A 27,843-nucleotide genomic window follows, 5' to 3' on the forward strand; every position below is an offset into this window, starting at 1 on the left:
GAATATACCTATATATCATGCCTTAAGTTATGTTTAACCATGCAAACTAAATTACAACAATTGGATAATGTAAAAATATAGATTTCAAACTACAATTCAAAGGGAAAATTGAAGTGAAAGACTATTTATGCAAACTGATGAAACTCAAAATTAATGAAAGCATACATGATTCTATATTGTGAAACTAAATAATATATTATTTAGTTATAACTTGCCAGTTAGGTAAATCAAGGCATACAAGAGGAACTGTACTATAGAATCAGGCATAAATAATTAATAGAAAAATACTACTGTTACCAAGTAGACTACTGCTAAAAGATGAGGGACAACACACTAATGTAAGCAATTAGGTTTCCATAATAAAGCCTGTAAAATATCCTGTACCTAAGAAATGATGAGAAGATTCCTTTTCCCTCTCAGGCTTGTCCTCACTTGTCCTAATGGTTAAGTGAGACTTGGTTGAGATAGAGTCCTGTCGATCTGAGGAGCAAGACCGCCACCATACGTTAGTCAGCTGCCAGATGCCAGAGGTTAGTAATAATTATCTAACTCTTAGAAACCATAGATAAGGAACCTGATGATATACTGCTCTTCATTCTTTGATGATGAATCAGTACCTTTGTAGATCTAGGTTCATGATCACTGGTTTTTTGACTTGACTAATTGTTCTGACTTAACATCTGCTTAAATTAATTACAAGACGTTTCTTAGTATTCCACTCTATTTCTGAAATATTTATCTATGCAAAGACCAAAACAGAATTTTAACCAAAGCTGTCCATCAGAACATTAACCATGCCAATTCAAAGTACTAAAATCAGAAGGTATAATGGAGATTTACCATAATTTTACTACCTTCTCATACTACAGTACTAAAAATATTAAAGCAGGAACTATCAAAACCTCACTAAAACTTGGTAATAAGTGATGTAATAAAAAACATTATTTTAAATTAGTGCAAAAGTACTCCAGAGTAATTTCCCAACCTCAGTTCCCAACCTTCTACTGACTGGAGATAAGAAAATGAAGAATAACAGAAATGTGAGAATACTAAAGAGAGAGAGAGAGAGAGAGAGAGCACAACAATCATCACGCAAAAAAAGTACAAGAATTGTTTTTGGTACCTCTATAAAAGCATTTTAATGAAAATTCTTTTACCAATGCAGAAATTAAACCTGCACAAAGTATCTAAAAATTGTTGATATTGATCATCTAGCAAAAGAGAGATGTGACCAAATATTAAGTTTTACTAGCAGTGTTTTGATGCATTTAAAAGCCACATCCCTTAAAACTACAAAATACAGGAGTGGTTAGTATTAAGAACTATTTAAATAATGGATAACTACATTAAATACATGTAGCTTTTACTATCTCTTATTTAATTGATTTCAAACAACTGTGTATAAATCAATAAAAAAAAGTTAATTATATGCAACAAAAGTTTGAAGAAATAAGACTGCCTTCGCGACACATCAACACTTATAATGGAGATACGACTGCTATAAGAAACAAAAAATTGAACAAAAGCAATATGTTCAAACCCATAACCATAAGACCACAATTCAAGATCACCTACCAGAACTGCATGCATAAGTTTGTGATCAAAATAAAATTCAGTTAGATAGGCAGAGTACTATAATCAAGCTCTGAGAAGAGACTTCATTGTAAAATTTTACGTACATACTGCATTTAAAGCATATTTTCCTTTTGTACAAAATACCTTACACTTCAGTTTGAATATGTAAATTTGATAAGTTCTTTGCTTTTCACATCTGTACTCATGTTTTTCAGTTAAAACTGAAATCCGTATAAAGCAAACTTTTAATACAGAGTAAACCGAGTGCTGCACTTTTCGCAGCCTCATCATTAAATAAAAACCATTTAATCAAGAATATAAGAATGTTACTCTTATTTAAAAAAAAAAAAAAAACTTCTAAAAGCATAATCTAGAAAAAATAGAAACATGTCTATCAAAACTGTTATACTGATACACTGAAAAATAACTCAAAAGTTATATTTGATGACCTGTTTGTCGTTCACTTAATATCAACCAGTACCAACAAGTATGGTATATATTATTTTGCTGTTGTGGAAATGGAAAATCAGCATGAATTACAGCACATCAAATACAAACAAGTTTGAGGAAAAAAATTTAATATTTGTGTACTATGCCACTTTACACTAAGGGAAAGATGAAACTAAAACTTGATTTAAACAAACTTTAGATTGTGTTACCATGTACTTTCATATGGTACTAAAAAACAGTCCTCCTGATAATCATCCAAGGAAGTTATGTTTCAATGTATATGTTGGCATAAGAGCAAGCTGCGGTCACCCTTAGATCAGGAAACTGTCATTTCAGATCAAAATTTATTCCTACTCAAACAAGGATCTTCATAAAAAACTACAAATCCACATCCTCTGAGTAGTGCATTATAGAATCTTACTTAAAACATACTACTACAGCATTAATAATAACATCCCTGGCATAACAGATACCAAGTTAATCCCTTCTTTGGAGAATCAAGAACATAGAATTAGACAAAATCAAGACACTGATATATTCCAGTAAATAGCAAACAAAATATAGTGAGCAGATAAGATATTGTGGTATTCACACACAAACCCATATCAAATAGAGTGCCTGCCACATATAAAATGAATGTTAGGTGAGGAGAGAGAGCGAGATATTTAAGGCAAGAGGAATCTACAAATGACACATAACTTGTTACTAAGTATGAAATCATATCTATATCATATAAATATATACCAATTAAATAAGTAAGAGATCTGAAACCTATAAAAATATCATTCATTTATAAGAAAGACCTACCTTGCCCTTGTTATCTTAAACATTTTACATAGCAATCCATAGGGAACAATACCTAAAAAATTTAGTTAAGGATAAAATCTTTATATAACACTTAGTAAATAATCCACTGTAAAATGTCAAAGAAATATGTAATTTGAATTAGAATAATCTTTTTTTTTTTCATTCTTAGAAATATCAACAACATGATATCAATAATACTGTAAAAATGTTCTACAAGTGTCAGAAAAAAAGGACAGTCATTAAGGATTCTAGTTTTATTAGTAGATTGGATTGGACTTATGAATCTAGGCCATATGGCCCATCACTTGGACCTAGGATGCCATTCAGCATCCATGAGCCAGTGAGGAAAACCCTGGAATTGCAGCATGAAGTAAAAGTTCAAGAAGTTGGACAGCAAAATAGAAAAAAAATGAAGTGGAAACAGGTATAGATGAAGACTAATGAGTGAGTGCAGCAAGGGACAAAGGGACTCTGCAAAGGCCTTCAAGTAATACTTACAGTGCACTTCTTGAGGTGCCCTGATAGCACTACACCCCCTACAAGGCATATTTTCTGAGTCACAAATTAAGAACTACTAGACAAATGTGCATCAACTATGCAGCTTGTAAAGAATGAAAATTTTTCTTTTTTAAGAAACTGTAGTTTGTTGGGTATTGAACTGGTAACAAAATAAATGATGGTATGAAGTGAAAAAGTACAGTATACTATAAGTCAGAGAATCCCACAAAAGAATAAAAACTGAGGTGTGATTATGGGAAGCAAGAAAGCTAGAAGAGACTGCTTTAATTATATGCTCACAGGCAAAAAATATCAACAGAGGGATGTAAAACAGAAGTAATCCTGCTTCCAAGAAATTTTCTAAATTGCTAATAATCATCAAGTTGTAATTTAAGTGAAGTGGTCTTGACTTTTTAATCACAGGTGAGAGAAGGAATTGCATCAGCTACTAGAATCCTCTGACAATAAATTGTGAGACTTTACGTATGTATGTAGGAGAAAGTTTTTTGAGCCCTTTAGAGAAGGCTCATTTCCTTTATTTCCTAAACCTTGCAATTAGTTTCTGATGATAAATGAAGATGGTATACAGAGGAATTATTTTTAAATTCTTGCTACCCAATTCATCATCAGAACAAAAATGATACAGGGCCACACATTCAGATGTACTGTACATACTGCTGCAGTACTTGATTTTGTGGGCTTAAACTTAACACCTCACCTCTGTCAATTCCTCATAAACTTAAGGAACACATTATTTTCTACCCCCTTTTTTAAGAAGAAATGGGGTGAATAAAAGACATTCAGTTCCCTCATATGAGGATTTCTTATACAAAAAAAAAAAAAAAAAAAAAAAAAAAAAAAAAAAGAAAAGGGGACATAGTCTAAGCAATACCGCACCATTATTTAAGAGTTTTGTTCCGTAATTGGAATACAAACCACGCTATTTAATAGGGGTATTACTTTCGGCGTGGCTGAAATGACGAGCCATTAATTTTTAACGAGGGTTTACTACCCACACCGCTAGTTAGCAGGGGTAGGGAGGGTAGCTTGCTACCGCTCCCCCTCACGCACCTGTGATTGAGCTCACTTTGCTCTCGGCTCGGATGGTGATCGGATGTGTCCGCTCTCATCCTCGCCGTCATTTTGGCAGCCATTAACGCTTTTTGTTCTTTCTTTTTCTAGGCTGTGTACGTGAAGTTGGCCTCTGCGACCATGCGCACCTGCCCTGGTCTTCCCGACTGCCCCTGTGGAACATTCATGTTGGCGGTCGAGACCGATCCTCACTCCCTTTGTCCTTCTTGTAGGGGTTAACGGTGTGATAGTGTCGTCAACAAGTGTAGTGAGTGTAGGGAGTGGTCTGCCTCCCAGTGGGAGAGGTTTTCGCGACGGCGGAAGAAGAAGTCCAAGCGGGATGTTTCTCCTGCGAAGGTTGCTTAAAAGGAAGAAAAACCCAAGGCCTTTTCTTCCGTCGCTCAAACCTCCTCCGAAGCTCCTACTCAGTCGGTCTCTTTCGAGAGAACGTCGAGTAGTAGTGTAGACCAAATTATTTCCGTCCAACCTCGGGTCTTGAGAGATGACATTGCTTTTCCTAGCGAAGCAGCTCTACCTCCCCCGTGTCACTAACTTCCCTCTCTCAGATTCTGTCCTCCTTGGGGCTCACATGTTCGCCCTCCAAGGAGGTTTTGCTTGATTACATCCGCCTGGGTGCTGCTGTCAAGCAATCGTCGTCACCGTCAGAGGTAGGTCCCCTGACTCTTGTCGACGTTGTTGTGTCAGAGGTGTCCCATGCGGCGTCACCCATCTCCTCTGCCACTCCAAACTCTACGGTAGCTGACGGCTTAGTTTCCCCCGTTCCTGACCATCCTCCGAGGGGGAAACTAAGTTCATCATCAGTCTCTCCTGCTAGTGTTTCTCCCCCTCGGAGAAGTTCACTTACAGAGACTCCTCTTTGGAGGACTGCTGTCGGTCAGCTTGCTGATCCAACGGCCCACATAGGGCACATCCGTCGGAAGGCTCGCCTTCCCCTTCGCCATAGAGGCCTTCCTTCACCTGCGATGAGGAGGCGCCTCTTTGGTTCAACGTCGTCAATGTAGTCCCCGCAGAGGAGCCTCTAGACCGTTCATCCATCACTGCACCTGCAACCAGTCTTGTGACTTCAGTCCTGGACCTCTCTGCAGATTGTTCACGATCTCCTTCGGTGGATGGTCGTCCTTTAAAAGGACACGTCGACCTTCCACCCGACAGACCTGCTGACCTTCTATCACCGCTCCTGCATGGGCCTAACAAGGCTCCACCTAAGCACGCTATTGCGCACCACGCGCCTACGCAACCTGACCAGCGCTCATTAGTAGCTCGTCAGGCCCAAACACTGAAGCGCACCACCCATCTTGCTCACCCTAACGCAGGGCAACAACCTAACGTGCTTACGCGCCAACATGCGCCTACGCGCCAACAGGAGCAGATCTCAACCACGTGCCATGCACGCCCACATGCGCACATGCGCACATGCGCTAACGATCTCCTGCGCGCCAGGGCTCTCTTGCACCGACGTGCCCTGTGCCAGGGCTCTCCTGCACTGACGTGCCCTGCGCCCACGCGCCAACGATCTACGCACCGTGCCCACCTGCGCGTCAGCGCTCCCCTGCACGCCAACATTCTCCTACGCGCCAATGTTCGCCTGTGCAATAGCACTCTCCTGCGCGCCAGTGCTCTCCCACGCGTCAGCGCTCTCCCGCACGCCAACATGAGCGCCCTACATCACGCTCTCCTGAGCGCCATCTTGCGCGCCACAATCTCCTGCACGCAAGTTCATAGGTGAGGCAACAGCCCTGCTGCCCTCATCTGCGTGCCATCTTTTACCAACGCGCCAGGACTCACCAGCCTCGCGCTCACCTGCGCGCCAGCCTTATCCTGCGCGCACTCACAGAGATACTCGCGCGCGATCTCTCTCCTAAGGATGCGCGCCAACATTCTCCCACGCTCCCATCATGATTCTCCTGCGCGCCCGCATGCTCGGAGACAATCTCCTGCGCAAGGCCTAAGTCTTTGACAGACGCGCGCGAACACTTCTGTGCGCACATCGTGATTTTCCTGCGCGGCCGCGCATGCGAATATTCTCCCGTGCACGCCATCAGTCTCCCATGCGCGAGCACCAATATTCTCCCTCGCGCGAGCGCCAATATTCTCCCTCGCGCGAGCGCCAATATTCTTCCTCGCGCGAGCGCCAATATTCTCCCTCGCGCGAGTGCCAATATTCTCCTGCGCGCGAGCCTGCGCACCACAAGCAACGAGGTCCAACAAGGTCGCCATCGCCTCATTCCCCTCCCCGCAAGCCCATACCACCGCGCATTGTGGGAGAAGGGAAACATGCAGAGGGGTTCAGGATCCCAAAGCTACTTCCGAAGGCAAACCCAACTATTCCAGTGACTTCTCCCAGGGATCCTTCAATCCCTTTCTCTTCAGGGGGTATATCTGATAGTGTGTCTGTCAACCAACAGCCCTGGTTCAGTGCCCTGATCAGAGCCGTAACTCGGAGTTTCTAGCCTGTCCTCTCTGATCTAGGACACGAAACCATGGCTTCCTCTACCCCTTTGAAGAGGAAAAGAGGAGTTCTGGACGCGGTCACTTCCCCAAGGGCGAAACTGACTCCACACAGACCTTCAAGGCAAGTTCTTCCTAATTCTCGGACTAACTCTCCTTACCTTTCGGACAAAGATCTCCCGTCACCAAGGGAATCACGCGAAGAAAGATTTTCCCCCATCACACCAATGGAGGAAACCTCTCTTCACGCCGAGAGTTCCACACAGTCCGGAAATAGAAGGGACATGCCACCCTCATCAATGTTGGAGTCTTACATCCTTCCCCAGAAGGAATCCAAAAACTCCAAAACATTGCCAAAGTCCTCCACTAGGGCTAGGATGGAGCGAGCCAGTCACTCAGGGAATGTCCGCGACTCTCCCCAAGAAGAGCCTTTGGGGACAGAAAGAGACTTTGCTGCAAGTCCTACAAAAAGAGGAGATCAGCAGGAGTCAGAACACACGTTTTGGCAGGTTTTGACTCTAATGAGGGTTCTCAACGGGTTTTCTGACACGGAGATTCCCCCTCCTAGACCACATCTTTGGTACTCAAAAACCGTCTAAGACCAGTGCAGCCCTGCCCTGGTCTCAAGGGGCAAAGAGTAACAAGGACAAGATCGCCCAGCAGCTCTCAGAGATGTCCTCCTCCAACCGTCCCGGTACCGCGAACAAGCTCCTCCCACCTCCTTGCGTAGAGCAGAGGAGGTACTTCGAGATCCTGGAGGACCCTTGTTTAGCTCTTCCACTTAACTACTTGTTGGAAGAGCTAACCAGGGGAGTCCCTCTTGAGAGACTCTCCAACCAGTAGGTCTCGTTCTCAGCAGCCGAGATCCTCAATCAGGAGGAGTTCGCGAAGTGTGCTATGTAAGCTACTTCGTGACTTGATATCTGGTTGGGGACCTTAGGTATCCTAATACAATCTGAGGATTTCTCCAAGGAATGTACCAGGAAAGCTATGGAAACCTTCCTTCTCTCAGGTACTCGCACGATCGAGTTTCTGGCCCACCAAGTCTTGAACTTGTGGGCAAATACCATCCTGAAACATTGGGATACAGTAGCTGAGAGATTCCACCAGAAGGTACCTAGCGTCGAGATCAATAGGTTCAGACAATCCTCCATAGAAGGGTCTGTTCTGTTTGAGCCTAAGGATGTGGAACATGCTGCTGAGAGGTGGGGGAAGTCCCCTCACAACTCCCTCCTCCATGGGGCTTTAACATCTAAGCCCTATAAACCTCCAGCACCACAGCAGTCCCGTCCAACCAAGACCACTATGACGACAACTGCAGCGAAGTCAATGGTGTCTGAGCCCTTAAGTCCTCCAGGGAAGGCAAAAATTCTAGAGGGAGCAGCTGAGGCCGCAAACGCTAGGATAGGCAGTCCCCCTGCATTTCCACTAGTGGGGAGATACCATTTGAGATTTAATACAACACATTTTGTATGAACCGCATTTGCCTTTATACACTTTGGACCATTAGCTCTCCCAGATTCTTACTGATTCTCTTTATAATAGTTCCGAAGAACAATATGTTAGTTGAATGTTTTCATAGCAACAATATGCTTCTCAATATAACATTTATCTATATATATCATGCATGTAGATAGAAATTTTCATATAAACAAATTGCTACCTAACATGAAAATATCTGCTCTTCACATCAATTTACTTGATATACAGAGATAATTATCATTACCAGCAACATCAATTATTCATGCTGTTGTAATGCTACACAATATCTTAGAAATCATTCAGTCAATAGCCTCATCACACAAAATTTGCAGAAGTGTAATTAAGAAAGTTTTAATAAGAAAGTATGGGAACTACTATGAGCATTCCAGTTTTAAAACTTGACTCTGATTTTCCATTGTCTTTGATCTTCTGGGCATTTAGGAAATTTGAGTAAAAATTCTCTCTGTTCAGGCTGTAAAGCACAACCTACTACTACGCAGCGAACCATTTCTATTTAAAAAGAATGTTACTCTCAGGTGATATAGATATTTTCATTTAATTTAATAAATCACATGTGCTACCTAGGATACCAGGTAAGGCTCTGTCTGGGAGGCAAGATGTCACCATAAGGTCGCGTGACACAAATGACCAACCACAGTTGATGTATTTGACTGAAGCATGACAAACCTCTTTCTATACATGGCTCTGACCCCACTACAAGGACTATCATCAACCTAAACCAAATGAGGGCAAGTCATAAGAACTAACAAGTCAAGGTACTGACTTAATCACCAAAAAGTACCTCAAGTACATTACCTAGTACAAATAAATTGTACAACACAAGAACTAAGAAATACTAAGATTAGTACTGTCTTTATATAAAATGTCACCTGCCACACCTATGGGACCCAATGAACAACATGAGTCATACACAACTTGACTCTCCTTCAAGTATGAGGAAGCAAAATCTCTACACTCATTACTATTTGGAGGGAAAGATTCGTCATGAAATTAGGATAAATGGCCATTTCAACAATGCCCTGCCTTTGAACTTTGAGAGAAGTAACAATAAACTAATCAAAGTTATTAGAAGCAGCTACGACTAAACTTTTCACGAAATTCCTTTGCTGATCCAATCAGAATTGCACAAATTTTGGAGCAGATCTCAAACCCAAGGGACACCTATCTCAAACTTCTGAGGTTTCAGTCAGTAAACTTAAGCCAGCTATGAACCCAATGATGGCTCCAGCTCCATCAACTAACAGTAATGTTAGAATCCAAGATAGGTCAAACCCTTCTTATATCCATTCTGTAGAGATAAACCAACAAGGGGTTTTTCTAATATGGTGGCCATCAGCAGCCATTCATTGTAGCAGTAACATGTTATAGGAGGGCTAGACTCATAAACTAAATACTAATCCTATGATTTTTTCATTTATCAACCAAACCTGTGATTTAAAAAACATATGCCACTATGAATAAGTATTGAAATAATAAACTTTTTTAAATTTTTTTTTTATTTAAATGGTTGGAGAATTTTCTCACAGTTCACAAGTTTTCTTGTCTATAACAAAGCTTCGACTTGGAATGTAAGATTCCATGTTGAATATATATGATTTTGCTGGGGCATGGCATTATCAACAGAGCTAAATATTTACTTGACGTATATCTCTAGACTATTTCTGGGGACTTTATACTAGCTTATTCTTATGGCACACTACAGGATAATAGCCTAAGAAGAGGATTTGAGTACATTGAGAAAAGAAACACTCAAAGTAAAGTAAATTTGGGTTTAAAAGCAAAAAATTAGTAAGAGAAATTCTAAATAATTTACCAATATATATATATATATATATATATATATATATATATATATATATATATATATATATATATACACATATATATATATATATATATATATATATATACACACACATATATATATATATATATATATATATATATATATATATATATATATATATATATATATATATATATATACATACATACACACACACACACACACATATATATATATATATATATATATATATATACACATATATATATATATATATATATATATATATATATACAAATACATATATATTTATATATACATATACATATATATTTATATATACATATATATATATAAAACGACAAACACTGCTTAACATACAGTATAGATAAATATAACCTTTCGGCACTTACGTGTTTTGACAGGCGTACTTTCACTTGTGGTCGTTGTTGTGTCTGGAACTTCTCCGTTATACCTTTTAGAAGCTTTACTTGTCCCCTCATCTCCACCTGCAGGGGGGCCTCCTCCACCGCTGCCATGACCAGCACTAGGTTCTGATTTCCTGACTGGGGTATGAGGGGCTTCACCTTCTGTACCATCCTGCTGGGAATAGATTAGATATATGTGAACAAATCTTGAGTATTACAAAATCAATGGCTATGACAATATCACCTAATCAAATCTTTCCATTGTGCAAATTAAATGATAATTCAATTTAGTGACATATTGTATATCAAAATATAGAATTTTGATAATGAAATTTATTTTTTCTATACTCACCTAAGGTTCATAATGCTTCTCTATCATAGCCTGGTATCATATCAATGTTTATCCAAAAATTGAAAAAAAAAAAAAATTCTTTTCAATAGGATTAAGAATCTATTATACTAATGAGACAAGTTGGTGGTTAATATCAATAACCTCACTTTGGGCATGACATAAATCCTTGGTCTTTTCAGTCTAAATCTTGTAACTAAATCTACATTTCTTTGACACCACTAGATAGTGGCGACAGGGATTGGGATGTGTATGGACATCAGGTTAGTATAAAAATAATGAATTTTATCTTTAAAATTCTGTTAATTTCTATGAACTCCTCTGATATTCATAATGCTGACTCTCACACTTTGATGGAGGTGGGACGCTGAAGGAAAGATATACAAAATGTAAAGTCCTAAAGTAGTAAACTTATTTAATAGATGAGAGACTCTTTTAGGCCTAGTATCACAGTAACTAATCGCCACCAAATAGTGCTATACAGTAGACCCCCGGGGTACAGCGTCCCCAGCTTATGTTTTTTTCACGTCACGGTGTGGAAAACGATGTTTTTTCATCCCCTCGTTACGACATTTTCCCCACCTTACGGCATCGAATTCCCAAATTCAAACTTGGCGGTTTTTACGCATACGACTGTGCGAGTCACTCTCCTACCACCAACCTTATACATCACTGCATACATCACTAAGAAGCTGACCTGCTGTTGGTTGGCGTCACGGTGTCACTTAGATGCCGATACGCTATTGGCCAAAATCCCTCCTACAATGCCTGAGAGAGATGCTGCCTCAGTCTCTCTCTTTGTTAATCGCGCTTTCAGTTCAGAATATCGAGTGCGTTTCGCAAAGACTTGACCTCGTGTAAGTGCATGCGATATCGTATTTTTTGTGCATTTTAGTGCTTAATTCCATCTTTAATTCGTTAGCCATGGGTCCCAAGATTGCTTGTGATGTTAAAGGGAAAAGTAAGAAGATGATTACTATGGAAACGAAGCTGGAGATATTAAAGAAATACGAAGAAGGCATGTGCATGGGGCTTGCTGTCGATGAGGCTGACGTCGATAACCTTATCGAGGAGCACAGGGAGGACCTTATGACTGAAGGCTTGAAGGAGTTGGAGGCAATGCAGTTGTCCATCATTCAAGAAGAGCACAGCTCTAGTGGTGGCGAGGACAGGGGGGAGACTGAAGAAACGACATCGGCAGAGATAAGGGAAGCTATCGGTTGGTATGAAAACCTTACGAGATTCATTGGAAAAAAACACCCAGAAAAACTTCACACAGGTCATCTTCTGGAGAGTGTTAATGACAAGTGTATGAGTCATTTTAGAAATATTTTGAGGAGTCATCAGAAAAAGGCTTCTATGGATAGACATTTCTCCAAAAGAGAAGTGCCAGAAAGCAAAGATAAGTGATTCTATTAAAAAAAATCATAAAAAAAATTTCAAAACACAAAAATAATAATAAAAAAGCATTCTTAATTTTAAGTGTTTAATAGTAAGAATAAATTCATTATTGAGTGTACATAACATAATTAGCATTGATATGTTTTTATATCTACCGTCTCCTCCCCCCTCTGCCTCCACCCACTACCAGCTCAAGTCACGTCACTCCAAAGGTAAATAAAATTTAATTTTTCCTTTACAGTACAGTATATAATTTTTATTTATACCTGTACTGTTATTTAATTATATACTGTACAGTACATATATATTATATATAAGTATACTGTAGTACATTGCTTACTATACTATTTTGTTAAGTACTAATTTTCAATGTTTTTAATGGGGTTTTGCACGCATTAGCTATTCTATTGCCCGCCATACAACATTTTCACCATACGATACCAACTCCGGAACGGATTAATATCATATGTCGGGGTCTACTGTACTGTAATTCAAGCTTCCAGAAGGTCTTCCCAAATACAAGCCCACTTTCAAACTAAACAATTTTATATATTACACAGCACCACATATTTTCAAAAGAAAAAAGGAATACTATAACTTTATCCAAATTACACAATTAAGAAAAGTTCTTCTTTATACTGTATCCCATGAAACTATAACTACTTCAGCAACCAAAGCCCAGCAACCTTAATAAAAAACAATGTCTTTTTCTAAGTTAATACACATACAGTCGGCTTAGTTACCCTCTCTACTAGGAAGATTGGTTGATTTTGAAAACCTCAAATCAATCAATCTTCCTGGTAGAGAGGGTAACTGGGGGCTGGAGGCTGGTCATTGACCTCTCTCCTCTGAAAAAGTTTGTTCACCAAATAAAATTCAGAATAGAAACTGTATGATCTGTGTTGTCTTTTGTCAGAGAGGGAGACTTGATGCTTTCGGCAGACCTGCAGAACTCTTACAGTACTTTCAAGTGCCTATTCATCAGTCCTCTCGGAAGTACCTCTGCTTCTTCTACTGTATGCAGTACCAGTTCAAGACTTTGTGTACAACTCTTCAGGTGTTCACTCAGGTGTTCACCTTGGTAGATGATTGGGTCCATTCATGAGGGATATGTTTTTTGATGCATCTTGACGATTGGTTGATCCTGGTCTCTTTGAAAGAGTAGTTACTACAGGATTAAGATCAGATTCTTACATTTTACTGCAATCTGGGGATTGTGATAAACTGGGAAGAGTCAGATCTCAGACCCAAGCAGATGTTGAAGTATCTGGGTATGCTGATAGATACAGCAGCATCAAATCTTTCCATCAGACGATCTCATCAGCAGGCTCAAAAAGGTTGTGCGTTCGTTCCTGTCCAAGACAAAGTATCAGCTTGGCACTGGCAATGTCTTCTTGGTTATCTCTCCTAGTTAGAAAAGTTCATTCCACACAGGCATCTCCACCAGAGACCCCTTCAATGGTGTCTAAAGGATCACTGGTCAGCCCACAGGGATTCTCCATTTCATCCTGTTCCAATGGGACAGGAGGTTTGGCCATCTTGTAAAGGAATTTGTTTTTTATATCAGTGATATAAAAGCAAACAGTTTATGATAACAATAGTAATCACTATTGTTTATGGAAGCTTAGGATAGTAAGCTTGAAAGGAAATAGAAAAGACACATATCTGTATTTCCTCTCCCAGGCCATTGCTGAGATCTCCGTCAGTATTAATATTCAGTTTCCCTGATAGGGAGTATACAAGGTAGAGAAACTCTAGAAACTAGAGTTAGAGTTAGTAAATAGCTTATACTAACATTCTCCACCTGTAGTATTGTATTAATACCATTCAGGTATTGTAAGTCCCTGATGATCAAGGAAAGCCATCTGGGTGTTGAGGGAGTACTCAGCCTCAACAGAATATCATGGTCTCAATAATCGACTGCGATAGGAAACACAGAGTATGTTAGAAAACATATGTACTACTGTATAGTTGTATACAGTAGTTAGCCGGCAGTCACTGCCGGTATTGGGTTAGTACCTGACTGTGCTAACCAAAAGAGAGAGAGAAAGATTAAGGAAGGAGAATTTCCACTATTATGAATTAACATAACAGCTGGAAGTGTAGGGGGCTTATAAGTTCGCCTACTGTCTCTTTACCAGAATGAAAGTTTCAATGGAAGGGGAAGAATCTATCAGATTCTGGCTCCCACCCATCCACAAAAGGCCTGTCGCCAGCAATGAAGTCAGCGGCAATGAATGTGGATGGCAGCTCAAGAGAGGGCTGAGGACTTTCGAAAGTATGTTAGGTTTTCCACCGGAAGCCGTCAGAAGCCGTCTCAATCTTCCCCCAATTTTATCAACTTCCTGTGAAGGAAGGGAGTCAGGGGGAAGGTGGCAGAGACGACAGAACTAACTGCCGCCGGCAGGATACCAGCCGGTAATGCAATCATCCTAGCATATGGTGAAAGAATTTTGTGACGGCATGTCGTCACTAAAAGACAGAGAGGGGGAAGAGGTGAGGGTCTCACAGTTCATTGATATCAGAGATGGCGGCAGGTATGCCGCCTTCCTCAAACAATGAGCTGGGGAAGCATGGCTTCCTGTGCTGACGACATTGTCGTCGGCAAGACAAGGGCACCCTGAGTATGTCACTATCTGAATCAAAGCCGGAAGCAGTAAGAACATCGTTCTACTCGGCGGCAATGAAGAGATACAGTGGCTGCCACTTATGACGGCGGCGTTACTCGGGGAGGGAGGAAGGGTTTAGCCTCTTCTCTCAGAGAGAGAATAATTATCGTAGCTTGTCTATAGATTCTAGAGAATGTAACATCTCATTCGAACCGAGATGAAACGATAAGGGTGAAGCTAAACAGGAGGAATTACTTTATTAACGTATAGATGAGCAAAAGTAGCCTTGCTCTGGTAAGAGCCCAGGCAAAGGTAATCGGTACCACCGGGGCTCTCACCCTCGTACAATAAGTAAGTCATATAATAAAGAAAGAATAATTTTCATGAGTGCAATATCATATCATATATAATTTGCCTAACTAGCTAATATAATAGCTTAAAACCGGGAAGTGTAGCCCTTCTATCTAAATAATATGCGAGAATATAACGGACGACAGCAGTCATAAAATGGCTGCCTCCGGTCTCAGCAACGCTCACCCAAACACACTTAAATTATTGAAATTTAACTGTGAAAAGGGAGACTAAAATTTTACACAGGAAAGAATTAATACCCAACTTTCTAGATTACAAAGATGCTGGGGATTGCATAATGAAAATTCTGAAAAACAAGAAAAACACCAGGCTAAGGGGGACCACAACACTCTTAGCAGGCTACTATAATAGGAATGGCGTCGCAGTAGTAATAGGGAAGGAGATCCCCCGGGTACCTAGAACGGCACCCCTTTCTTTGCCACTCTTCCCCCTTACATCGAAGCGTTAAATCTATTTGGGGTGAAGATTGCCATGTGTCGTATCTAGAATAAGTCCCCTGATATTATGCGATATCCTTTATTGGACACTCGCGCCAGGAGTTGGAATCCTGGAGACCTTTGGTTTAATTCTCTGGCAGTACTGTATCACTGTAGCAAATATCCCTTAAAAGGCTACCTATAAGAACCGTTCCATCAGGACAACATAGGTTGAGCCCAAAAATAAATAAATAAATAAATAAATAAATATATATATATATATATATATATATATATATATATATATATATATATATATATATATATATATATATATATATATATATATATATATATATATATATATATATATATATATATATATATATATATATATTTTTGGGCTCAAGCCATGTCGTCCTGATGGAAGTTCCTATAAGGTAGCTTCCTAGGGTATATTACAACTACGGCGATATTCCCAGAGAATTTACCTTAAGGTACCAGAATTCTAACTCCTGGAGCGAGTATCCCTCGTGAAAGGGATATCGCGACATATCAGAGGACGTATTCTTGACACGCCACATGGCAATCTGCATCCTGGACAGAGATTTCGTCTCGTAGGAGGGATTGGCAAGAAACGAATTCGGGAAAGAAAAAGGGGAGCTGCTCCCAAGGCTTCCCTATCCTCCGATTCGTATGCGTGCCTGGCGCCAATCCTGGCGCCATCTGTATTCCTTTTTGCGTAGCTTAACAACTCAGTGTTTTTTCCTGTTTTTCTCGCAAATCTTGGATTTATTCAACTTTTCATGGCTTCTCCGTCTTCGTCGGCCTCTGATAAGTTGAGTATAATGTCTTTTATGTATAAATGTAGGCTCTTGGTAAAATTTTGAGTGATCAATAGGATTAATCTTTGATACAAGAGCCGTAGCCTACCAGAGGCGTCCTGGACGCTGTCGCTCGCTAGGTATAAATTTAGTTAGTCAGAGCGACATTCCTGGTTGTTTTGCTTTAATAAATTTTAGCTATTTAGCATTACATAGGATTTCCTTTCATGCTTAGTATTATTTGGCGAAGTATTCGCCATTCTGGCCTACGCTAGGCCATGTAGCCTAGTCGTTTGGTCCTAGTACTTCATGCATGATTTTGGTTTTTCCGAGTGTAATAAAAATTTTATTGAAGCTTTAGGCTATATTTTATACATTTAAGACTGTGTGGAATATTTCCAAGATAGTATACGAGTGAGTTTCGGTGATTTAGGTAATCGATTCTCTTGGTGCCTAGGCTAGTTGCTTATGGAGCCTTAGTATACTTTATCATACTCCCCGGTTGCTTTCTTTTCTTCGAAGAAGGTATGCAATCCCTTTCCCTCTGTTTAAGCCTTGGGCTTATCCCTAAGTGGTTTTTTCCGAATTTATTTTCGATAAAACTATACTGGGGTGTTACTGTACCTTCCTGTTCCTGTAGTATGGTTCAAGAGGGACAGAACAACAGAGTTTTTTAGTCTGAGTCTGTATTGTCTGGCTTGGGGCAGAGTCCCCCTCGCTGGCCTGACACAGACAAAGGGAGCTTAGCCCCCTTAGGTCACTACCGAAGGTTTCTGTGGATATGATTCCTTCTTTTGTGATCTACCACACTAGTCCTTGTTGCTGTTCTCGGGGGAGGATAAGTTTCTTTCCCTGTGAGTAGCAACACCTTCCTTGCTTTGGTGCTCTGGGAGCTGGCAAGTATTGCTGGCCTTCCCCCTTAGATCTCCCTTAGGCTAAGATAAGTTTCTTGGCTGCGGGTGATCTGTCACTAAAGCAAGGTTGGTAGGACCCTCTTGTCCCTTCCCCCTCTTTCTCCGTAATGGCCTAGCCATTACTGTACTGTACGTCGTTCTACATCTGGACCTAGTATAGGTTAGGATGTGGAATTGACTCAGCCCCTTGCCGGCCGGCAAGGGTCTTATGTTTTCGAGTGCTGCCCGGACCTCTCTTGGTCCCTCATCCATGCCTGCCTGTAGAGCCAGACGGCATTGGTCAGGAAGCCTGAATTAGTTTCTCCCCTTCCTTATATGCACTCTTTCGGTTGCCGGGCTTGGAGGTTGTGTACACTCTTATCCCGGCATCCATTCTATTTTTCTTCTAGTGCTGTACCCGACCCGGCTGCCGGCCTATGAGGCAGGTGTAGTTCTCTGGTTCTTTTGCTGCCGGCTGGCATCGGTCTTGTACTTTTGCCGGCCGGCTTATGTCAGCCCTTGTCTGCCGGTCACCAAGAGTGTGGCCGGCAGCTGGGTACTACCTTGTGTAGTTGCCGGCCGGCAGCCATTGCCGGCCGACATTGGCTGTTGCCGGCCGGCAGTTGCTGCCGACCGGCACATGCATTTGAACCAGAGTGCTGCCGCCTTATAGCTGTTAAGTAGTATACTTTAAAGCTAGTTATGGTGTGTGCCGGCCGGCACGCATCCCCCTATACTGTACTAGTATTCTTCAGTATAACATATACAGTAAGAAGAAAACTATGGTAAGGGTTTTGGTACAGCACTGTGTCTTCTAACACTATTGTGTTTTCTCGCACATCCCTTTGCTGTTGCCCTACAGATAGGAAAGTGAGTTCTTTCCTGTCTATTATCCAGGATTTTAAAATCATTGCTTAGGTGTGAGCTCCACCTGTTTCCTCTGGAAACTTTGCATTGGTTACTCTAGAAGAGATTAACCATTTGATTTTATTATCTGGAAGGCTGCAGCAATGGGTTGTGAGGGAAACACAAGAGTGTGTCTTTCCTTTCTGAATTGTTATGCTATACTATGCATATCCAGTGATACATAGTTCACTTGATACTCATGGAAATTTCTTCTCTTTACAGAAGGACACTCCGAAGTGGGGAAGTGCTTTCTGCAACGTCCGCAGCAAGAACCTCTGCGGACATGAGTTTTGTAGGAGACACGCAGCATACGCTGTCTCCAAGGATGATCTCCGGTATTGGGACCCTCAGGTAGGTACTGTGTGCACTAACCTGATTACTAAGACCTTTAATTCCCCTAGGACAGAGGAATCAAGGGATATAGCTAGGAAGAAGCTTCGTACCTGGGTAAGGTCCTTCCAAAAGAACACTTCTGGCCCTTATCTTCCAAGTGAGAAGATGAGGGCGTATCTTTTCCCTAAGGCATCAGCTGATGCAGTGATTCCCCAGCCTCAAGAGGAGATCCCCTAAGTTCAGATCCAGGTGGATGCTGAAGTCGCGGTCGCGATGCAAGACATCCAGTTAGATGACAGGATGTCTGATGTAGACGGGTGTCGGGAGAAAGACCTCCTGGCAGAAGCCCAGGATGAAGTTCAAGCCCCAGACGTTGTAGAGGTAGACGTCGACGAGGTGTCGGCTACTCCGGTTCAGATTCCGGAGCCTATTCCCTCTACAATCGGCCGGTCTCCCAGTTGAGCTGGGACAGGCCCTCTCTTCTATTGTTGGAATGATCCAACAAATGCAGAAGGAGAATCAGGAGAAGGCGGCTGCAATGGAACTGCGAATGCAGTGCCTTGCAGAATCACATGGGCCCCAGAAAAAGCTCAATGTGAAAGACCTTCCCTTGTGCTCAGATGCTAACCCATGGAGGTATGCTGAGCACATGCCGATGACGACTGGAAAGATCGTCATCTCGGATAAGCTGGGCTCAGTTCCCCTAGAGGAGGTGGAATTCTGGCCCAGCAAGGCATCATATCCGGACTGTTATGTCCGGCTGAGGAAGGAACCAGCTTGAAAGGAGGAGACAGAGCCGAAGGAGGTCAAAGTGATGGACCATGCTAAGGCTCAAGCTCTACTTTCATCCTCGATGAAAGAGAGGGGCTTCTCTAACTCAAAGGTAGCCGCATTGAATAGGAAACTCCCTTCCTTTTTGTCCTCGCCTACTAGAGCCTTCCCCTTTTTACAGAAAGGGTTTCTGGCTGTACTAAAAGCAGTCGAGGCCGGCAAGTCTTGCCCCTCCCTAGAGGAGTGTAAACCCTTGTCGCTGGCCCGGCCTATGGACCACAAAGACTGGAAGGACGTCCATCTTACGTTCTCAGTTGGAAAGTTGGAGGCTGATATTGCCGGACGTCAGTTCGGCGAGGACCTCCCTAAGCTGTCTGACTTTCTTTTGCGAAGAGAGTTCGATACAAAAGAAAGACTGACTGCCTCAATGTCTCTTCAGACTACTCTCGAGACGATGGCAAGTGACCCCAAGGTCCATGAAATGTTCATGGTAGTGGCCAAGTCTCATCTGGCCACAGTGACGAAGGACCTTTATGGCTTCGTCAAGGCAGGGAGAGCTTGTAGGGAGTTCGTGTTTACCTCGGCTACGGTGAGGCACGAGCCAAGGAAACTAATCTCCTCCAACATTTGGGTAAAAGACCTTTTCCCTACCGACTTGGTCAAAGAAGTTGTTGATAAGGCCGCCTTGGAGAATAGAAACCTTCTCCAGAAGTGGGGCCTGACTATCAAAAGAAAGTCTTCCCCGGATGAGGGTCCTCAACCAAAGAGGAAGACTATGAGGACTAGGCTACCGTCTCGGCCAGCCAAGCCTCTTAGACAGCAACAGCAACTGCAATTGCCATTGCCCCCAGTGCCCCAGATCGTGGCACAAACCCCGACCACTTTTCAGTGGGTACCCCAGGCCGTGTCGACGCAGTCCACGGCATTCACCCCAGCGTTCGAAGGGCAGTCTACTTCCTTTCGAGCAAAGCCTAGAGGAGCAGCCAGAGGCTCGTCTAGACGCCCCTCAAGGGGAAGGGGATTCAGGGGTGGTCGTGGTCAGGAAGGCAAGACCTCAGGACGGCAGTCCAAGTGAGGTGATACCGGTAGGAGGGAGACTTCTGAAATTTCGGGATCGGTGGACCTTCGATCCCTGGGCCCACAGCCTACTCAAGAATGGACTGGGCGGGAGCTGGTACAGCACTCCACCCCCGTGCCTTCGGTTTTTCCAACACTCCACCCCCGTTATGGAGGAGTACGTTCAAGAACTGTTGGAGAAAAAAGGTGATCCGAAGGGTGAAGCCCATCAATTTCTAAGGGAGGCTGTTTTGTGTTCCCAAGAAAGACTCGGAAAAGCTCAGAGTCATTCTGGACTTGTCGCCACTCAACAAGTTCATAGTGAATTGCAAATTCAAAATGCTAACACTGCAACACATGAGGACCTTACTGCCCAAGAGGGCATATTCCGTCTCTATAGACTTGTCAGACGCCTATTGGCACATTCCAATTAGCCATCGACTCTCCACCTACCTAGGGTTCAGGCTACAACGAAGACTATACGCCTTCGGAGCCATGCCATTCGGGCTAAACATAGCCCCAAGGATTTTTACGAAGCTTGCGAGCGTAGCTCTCAAACAATTACGCCTAAAAGGAATTCAGGTAGTAGCCTACCTGGACGACTGGTTGGTGTGGGCAGCATCCGAGACAGAATGCTTGCAAGCTTCCAGTCAAGTGATCCAGTTCCTAGAGTACCTAGGCTTCAAGATCAACAGAAAAAGTCTCGACTTTCTCCATCTCAAAAGTTCCAGTGGCTGGAAATCCACTGGGACCTTTTGTCACACCGTTTCTCCATCCCGGCGAAGAAAAGGAAGGAGATAGCGGGTTCTGTCAAGAGACTTCTAGATTCCGAAAGGATATCAAGACGCGAGCAGGAGAGGGTACTGCGCTCTCTCCAGTTTGCTTCGGTGACAGACCCAGTGCTAAGAGCACAGCTAAAGGATGCAATCGGAGTTTGGAGAAGTTATGCATCAAACGCGCGAAGAGATCTGAGAAGACCAGCCGCTTTGGCTAAGTACTCTTCTCAGGCCTTGGTCCCAAGCCAGACATCTAAAGAAGTCGGTTCTTCTTCAGCCACCTCCCCCGTCGGTGACGATTCACTCAGACGCCTCGAAGGAGGGATGGGGAGGTCACTCTCATCGGAAAAAAGTCCAGGGGACTTGGTCCAAGCTATTCAAGACCTTTCACATAAAACTTTCTAGAAGCTAGGGCAGTGCTCCTTACCTTAAAGAAAGTCTCCCCGCGTCACTCGATCCACATAAGGTTGGTGATAGACAGCGAGGTAGTTGTGAGATACTTGAATCGACAAGGATCGAGGTCACCACCTCTCAACCAGGTGATGTTGGCCATCTTCCGATTGGCGGAAAAGAAGAAGTGGTACCTGTCGGCAGTTCACCTTCAAGGAGTCCGCAATGTGACAGCGGACGCTCTATCCAGGTTCACACCGATAGAGTCGGAATGGTCCTTAGACGCAGGATCATTCTCCTTCATTCTGAATCAGTCCCAGAACTGCAGATAGACCTCTTTGCGACGAAAGACAACAAGAAGTTGCCCCTGTACGTGCCCCGTACAAGGACCCCTTAGCGGAAGCAGTGGACGCGATGTCCCTCGACTGGAACAGATGGTCCAAGATTTATCTGTTCCCTCCTCACAACCTTCTGTTGAGGGTCCTCAACAAACTGAGATCCTTCAAGGGGTAGCGGCAATAGTAGCCCACAAGTGGCCGAACAGCGTGTGGTTCCTCCTGGCATTGGAACTGTAGCTGAAGTTTGTACCGCTACCAGATCCAGTTCTGACCCAGCGAGTCCAGAAGTCAACTGTCTGCGCTTCATTACAGAAAACCCGGACCCTGCAGCTCATGATTTTCTCTCCCTAGCGGTGAGAAAGCGTTTCGGGATTTCGAAAGCCAGCATAGACTTCCTTGAGGAATATAAGTGCAAATCTACTAGAAGGCAATATGAGTCATCTTGGAGAAAATGGGTGGCCTTTTGTCAAGGCGAAGAATCCGCAGGAGATCTTGACAGACTTCTGCTTATCTTTCTTCTCCACCTCCATGGTCAAGGATTGGCAGCTAACACGATTTCAGCGTGTAAGCTGCTTTGACAAGACCCATTCTATATGCCTTCCAGGTCGACCTAGGTAACGAGATCTTTAATAAAGTCCCGAAAGCCTGTGCTAGGCTCAGACCTTCAGCACCTCCAAAGCCCATTTCATGGTCTTTAGACAAGTTCTTCATTTCGCTTCTCTGTTGAGCAATGAAGAGTGTGCGTTAAAGGATTTGACACAAAAAGTTATTTTCCTATTTTGCACTCGCGTCCGGGGCCAGGGTTAGTGAGATTGTAGCCTCTCGAGAGAGGCAGGTCGTGTTCAGTTCCTGGATGGGGGAGAACTGAACCTGTTTCCGGATCCTACGTTTCTCGCCAAGAATGAGTTACCCACCAACAGGTGGGGTCCCTGGAGAATCTGCCCTCTGAAAGAAGATGCATCTCTATGTCCAGTAGAATGCCTAAAGGTCTATCTTCATAGAACTTCAGACTTCAAGGGTGGTCAACTATTCAGGGGAGAAACATCAGGCTCAAATTTATCTCTGAATCAACTCAGAGCGAAAATCACATATTTATTCGCAGAGCGGATCCTGACAATACACCCGCAGGTCACGATCCGAGGAAAGTTGCCTCATCCTTAAATTTCTTTAATTGTATGGATTTTGAACATCTCCGTTCATACACTGGCTGGAAGTCTTCCAGAGTGTTCTTTCGCCACTATGCGAAGCAAGTAGAGGAACTAAAAGAGATCTGTGGTAGCAGTGGGTCGCGGTGTTAACCCTACTGTTTAACTCTGCGAGGAACAGTGGTCTTAATTGGGACGATTAATTCCAGGGTGAGTGTGTAGTTACATACTGTACTACAAACTAAGTGAGGGCAGTGTGTTGCCCATGCAGACTGTTCCATTTCCGAAGGTGAACCTAGCATAAGTGCAGACATGTGTGCCGAGCGTTTCTAACGCTAATGTCATTGATTTGTAATACAGGCTTTTATGACTTTGATACCTCGGTATCTTAAAAGTGGCATTTAATGTTTTTTCTTTCAGACAAACAAGCTCTGTTTACTATCATACTTATGCTTAAATTTTTGGGTTATCCTCTTCTTATGTATATATATATATATATATATATATATATATATATATATATATATATATATATATATATATATATATATATATATAATTATGGTTAACCTGTCTATTTATTGCCTGTCAATAATCTGGTTCTTGAGAACCTTGCGTCTCCTTCACCTGTGTCAATTTATTGGTATAATTGAGCATTCATTCTATGTACCTTATCTGGGATAATTCTAATAGAATTGCTCCTTTATGCAAGCTATGTTGCATTGGTTTTCCTCCTATGCGGATATAAAACCTTTGTCCAATACAAGTATTGTGCGGAGAACTGGTCGATATTTCATATTGACGCAGTGGTTCTTTACAAACTATGCTTTACTTAATATAGGGCGAGACCACTATATTAGCTTGCCTGGTATTCATACATAGGTATATGTACTCTTCGAGACTTTTCCAGAGTCTAGTAGGATTCTTCCCTGTAGGGGGCAGGAAGCTCTAACATGGTTTATAGTTAGTTGAAAAGATGTATAACGGTAACATCTTAGGTCTCTAGGTCTAGTCGACCGGGAAAAATTACATCCGGGGAGTACGGCACGTTCTGAGAATCCACAGATACAGTAATGCTCTGGTACACTTCCATCAGGATGACATGGCTTGAGCCCAAAAAACGGATTTTGAGCGAAGCGAAAAATCTATTTTTGGGTGAGATGGCCATGTCGTCCTGATGGACCCGCCCTTGCCTTTCTAAGAAAGGGCTGTAGGACCCCTCCCTACATACAGTATCTGTAGCACCTCGTGTACGCTACAAGGAATACAGATGGCGCCAGGATTGGCGCCAGGCACGCATACGAATCGGAGGATAGGGAAGCCTTGGGAGCAGCTCCCCTTTTTCTTTCCCGAATTCGTTTCTTGCCAATCCCTCCTACGAGACGAAATCTCTGTCCAGGATGCAGATTGCCATGTGGCGTGTCAAGAATACGTCCTCTGATATGTCGCGATATCCCTTTCACGAGGGATACTCGCTCCAGGAGTTAGAATTCTGGCACCTTAAGGTAAATTCTCTGGGAATATCGCCGTAGTTGTAATATGCCCTAGGAAGCTACCCTATAGGAACTTCCATCAGGACGACATGGCCATCTCACCCAAAAATAGATTTTCTATTATATATATATATATATATATATATATATATATATATATATATATATATATATATATATATATATATATATATATATACACAGTGGAACCTCTACATACGATTGTCCCAACATATGAATTTTCCAACATACGAAGTAAAATTCGACCAAATTTGTCTCAACATAAGAAGTGTTGCTCCAACATACGACGTAAACAATACGCTTACCCGTGGAATTTTCTCGAAAGCGTGCAGCGTGGTTTGTTGTTGACGCTGCTAGACGGCAGCACATCGGAGGGATGCCAATCGAGCGTCACCTTGATCAGTCCTCTCATCGCGTGCGCATCGTGTGGTTGTCCTCTATTCGCTCAGTTTTAACAGTTTTTTATCTTGCCTTTTCACGTGTTGTTTTCTGTGTTCCGTAATCATAGGTCCTAAAAAAGGAATTTTGACGAAGGAAAACTCTATTTCTGGGCGAGAGACCTGTGCCACCCAGTGAAATGCTCCTAAAACACCATGTCTAAGGAATATAACTGCTAAATTATTACCAGAGAAAAAATGCATAGGAATGCTAGGTTGAACTAGCTCGCTCACCTATTGGTGTCGATATAATCTAGGGCGTAATATGACCAGAGGTCTCGTACCATTTAGATATCTCCTCTTCAAAATCCCTCAATAGTGAGGTGCGGATCAACCTCCCCTGCCACGCAGACTAGTACTACTAACTCTACCCACGCTTGCCCAGCACTCCCTATAGCACCCCTAAGTTTGGGGTCTGATCAGGGGGGGGCAACTAGGGTGGGTTCACTGGGCGGCACAGGTCTCTCGCCCAGAAATATATTTTTCCTTCGTCAAAATCCCTTTTCTGGGCTCAACCTGTGCCGGCCATTGAAATAGTACCAGAGAACCGAACCCCAACTTCAGTAAATATAAGGGAACGAATTAAAATCAACATAACATAACAGTAGTTTAATCAAGAGTTGTACAGTGAACCCTCGTTTATCGCGGTAGATAGGTTCCAGTCGCGGCCGCGATAGGTGAAAATCCGCGAAGTAGTGACACCATATTTACCTATTTATTCAACATGTATATTCACTTTTAAAACCTTCCCTTGTACGTAGTACTGTTAACAAACTACCCTTTAATGTACAGAACACTTAATGCATGTACTACAGTACCCTAAACTAAAACAGGCACAAATATTAAAGGTGATTTTATATCATGCATTTCCTAAACACGCTAAAAAGCACGATAAAAAATGGCAACCAATGTTTTGTTTACATTTATCTCTGATCATAATGAAGAAACAAACTGGAGGTAGGAGCTTTGCTTATTACCCAGACATATTTCCCATACTTTTCCCTTAGAACTACATCACATCTTCCTACTTTAGATATATATATATATATATATATATATATATATATATATATATATATATATATATATATATATATATATATATATATAAATATGTGTGTGTGTGTATATATATATATATATATATATATATATATATTTATATGTATACACATATACATACCTACATATATACATAAATACATGCATACATATATATATATATATATATATATATATATATATATATATATATATATATATATATATATATATATATATATATATTACTGTATATATATGGGTTATGGAAAAAATCCGCGAAGTGGTGAATCCGCGATGGTCGAACCGCGAAGTAGCGAGGGTTCACTGTAGTAGTAGACGATAGTCTTTTATAACATCAAAAACTGACAGGGTATAATATCCCAGGAAGGGATGACAAAATGTAAAAATAAAACTTGAAATCAAAATTGGATCTGAGGTCAGAATGTCTTAGATAAAACCATATAAAACTGGACATAAAAGAGATACAGTTTGCAGGACAAAATGTAAATATGACAATTAATAATAGAGATAAACAATATCTAAGACATGGGGACACCCATGGGTGTGACATAACAAACTGAACTCAGGTAGGAACTGTAAGTGAGGCAGGTAAGAGGAAGAAGATGGCAAGACATAGTACATTCAGGAATTAATTAGGAATTAATTTGTTCGGGGGATACCACGCTCCCTGCGGCTACGGTAGCGAGCTGAAGGGCCTCTATATGTTTAAGATAGTGCCGCCGGAACACTGACGGGGATTTCCATCCGGTATATTTAGTAAGATCTGCAAAGTTCATGTGATGGAAAAAATCTATTGAGGTTGCTACCGCCCGTATGTCATGGACGTGAGGGAAAGACTCAGAATTAGCCTGTTTGATAAAATACAAAATCTGTTGTCTGATCCCTTTTAAAGTTATAGTCCCTCCCTGTTCTCTGACGAACAAGGGTCCTGAGGTCTTATACGAAGTCCTTGATAGAAAGGACTTTAGAGTGGTAACTGGACACAGGGAAGGATCCTGAGGGAGCGGGATAATTTTCCAGGAGGACCATCTGTTCTGAGGGTCTTCATGTTTGGCCAAGAAGACTTTGTCTGGGGAGAGGAGAACTTCTCCTGATGGAAGGAACTCGATGTGGCCTAGATCTCTTGACAAGGCTGCTAATTCCGAAATTCTAGCGCCGGATGCTAAACTCATAAGGAATAGAGTTTTTCTGAGTAGAGGTATATACTCACATGAGTCGTTGATGGTTCCTGACGCCAGTTTGAGGGCATCATTGAGAAACCAGGAAACCGAGTTAGGACGAATGGATGGTTTCAGTCTTGCACAAGCTCTTGGAATTGAAGCTAGCAATGAGTCTGTTAGATCTATATTAAACCCGACCAGAAAAATTTTCTTCAAGGCAGACTTAATGGTAGTAATAGTGTTAGCTGCCAAACCTGACTCAAATAAGGTTCTGAAAAAGGTAACCGTAAGGTTTAATGTCATAAAGACAACATTAGAATCCTTCAAAAACTTTGCTAGTTTTTTGACCGCTGAGTCATATTGACGAAGACTGGAGTCCCTCTTATCTGATTCTAAGAATAAAGTATTCTGGGGATCTATATTAGCCCCTTTGTGGGCCGCAAACTTCATGAAGTCCATAAAGTTACGGCGTTCCGAATGTTTGAGGAAGCGAACACAGTG

At 42.0% G+C, this 27,843-nt stretch overlaps 1 protein-coding gene across 11 annotated transcripts in view; it reads right to left on the reverse strand.

Moving 5' to 3' along the window:
- The window catches only part of Plc21C (Phospholipase C at 21C), a 935,201-nt gene that overhangs the window by 275,472 nt on the left and 631,886 nt on the right, over window positions 1-27,843 (reverse strand). For 8 of the 11 annotated variants that reach the window (XM_068375236.1, XM_068375241.1, XM_068375239.1 and 5 more), the window contains 2 exons: window positions 10,573-10,762; window positions 385-480 (listed from right to left, as the gene is read on the reverse strand). In XM_068375236.1, coding sequence (XP_068231337.1) covers window positions 385-480; window positions 10,573-10,762 — 286 coding nt within the window. The remainder of the gene's footprint in view (window positions 1-384; window positions 481-10,572; window positions 10,763-27,843) is intronic. The other 3 variants (XM_068375234.1, XM_068375242.1, XM_068375240.1) reach the window with 2 other exon arrangements.

The sequence above is a fragment of the Palaemon carinicauda genome, chromosome 6 (assembly GCF_036898095.1).
Source record: "Palaemon carinicauda isolate YSFRI2023 chromosome 6, ASM3689809v2, whole genome shotgun sequence".
Lineage (NCBI taxonomy): Eukaryota > Metazoa > Arthropoda > Malacostraca > Decapoda > Palaemonidae > Palaemon > Palaemon carinicauda.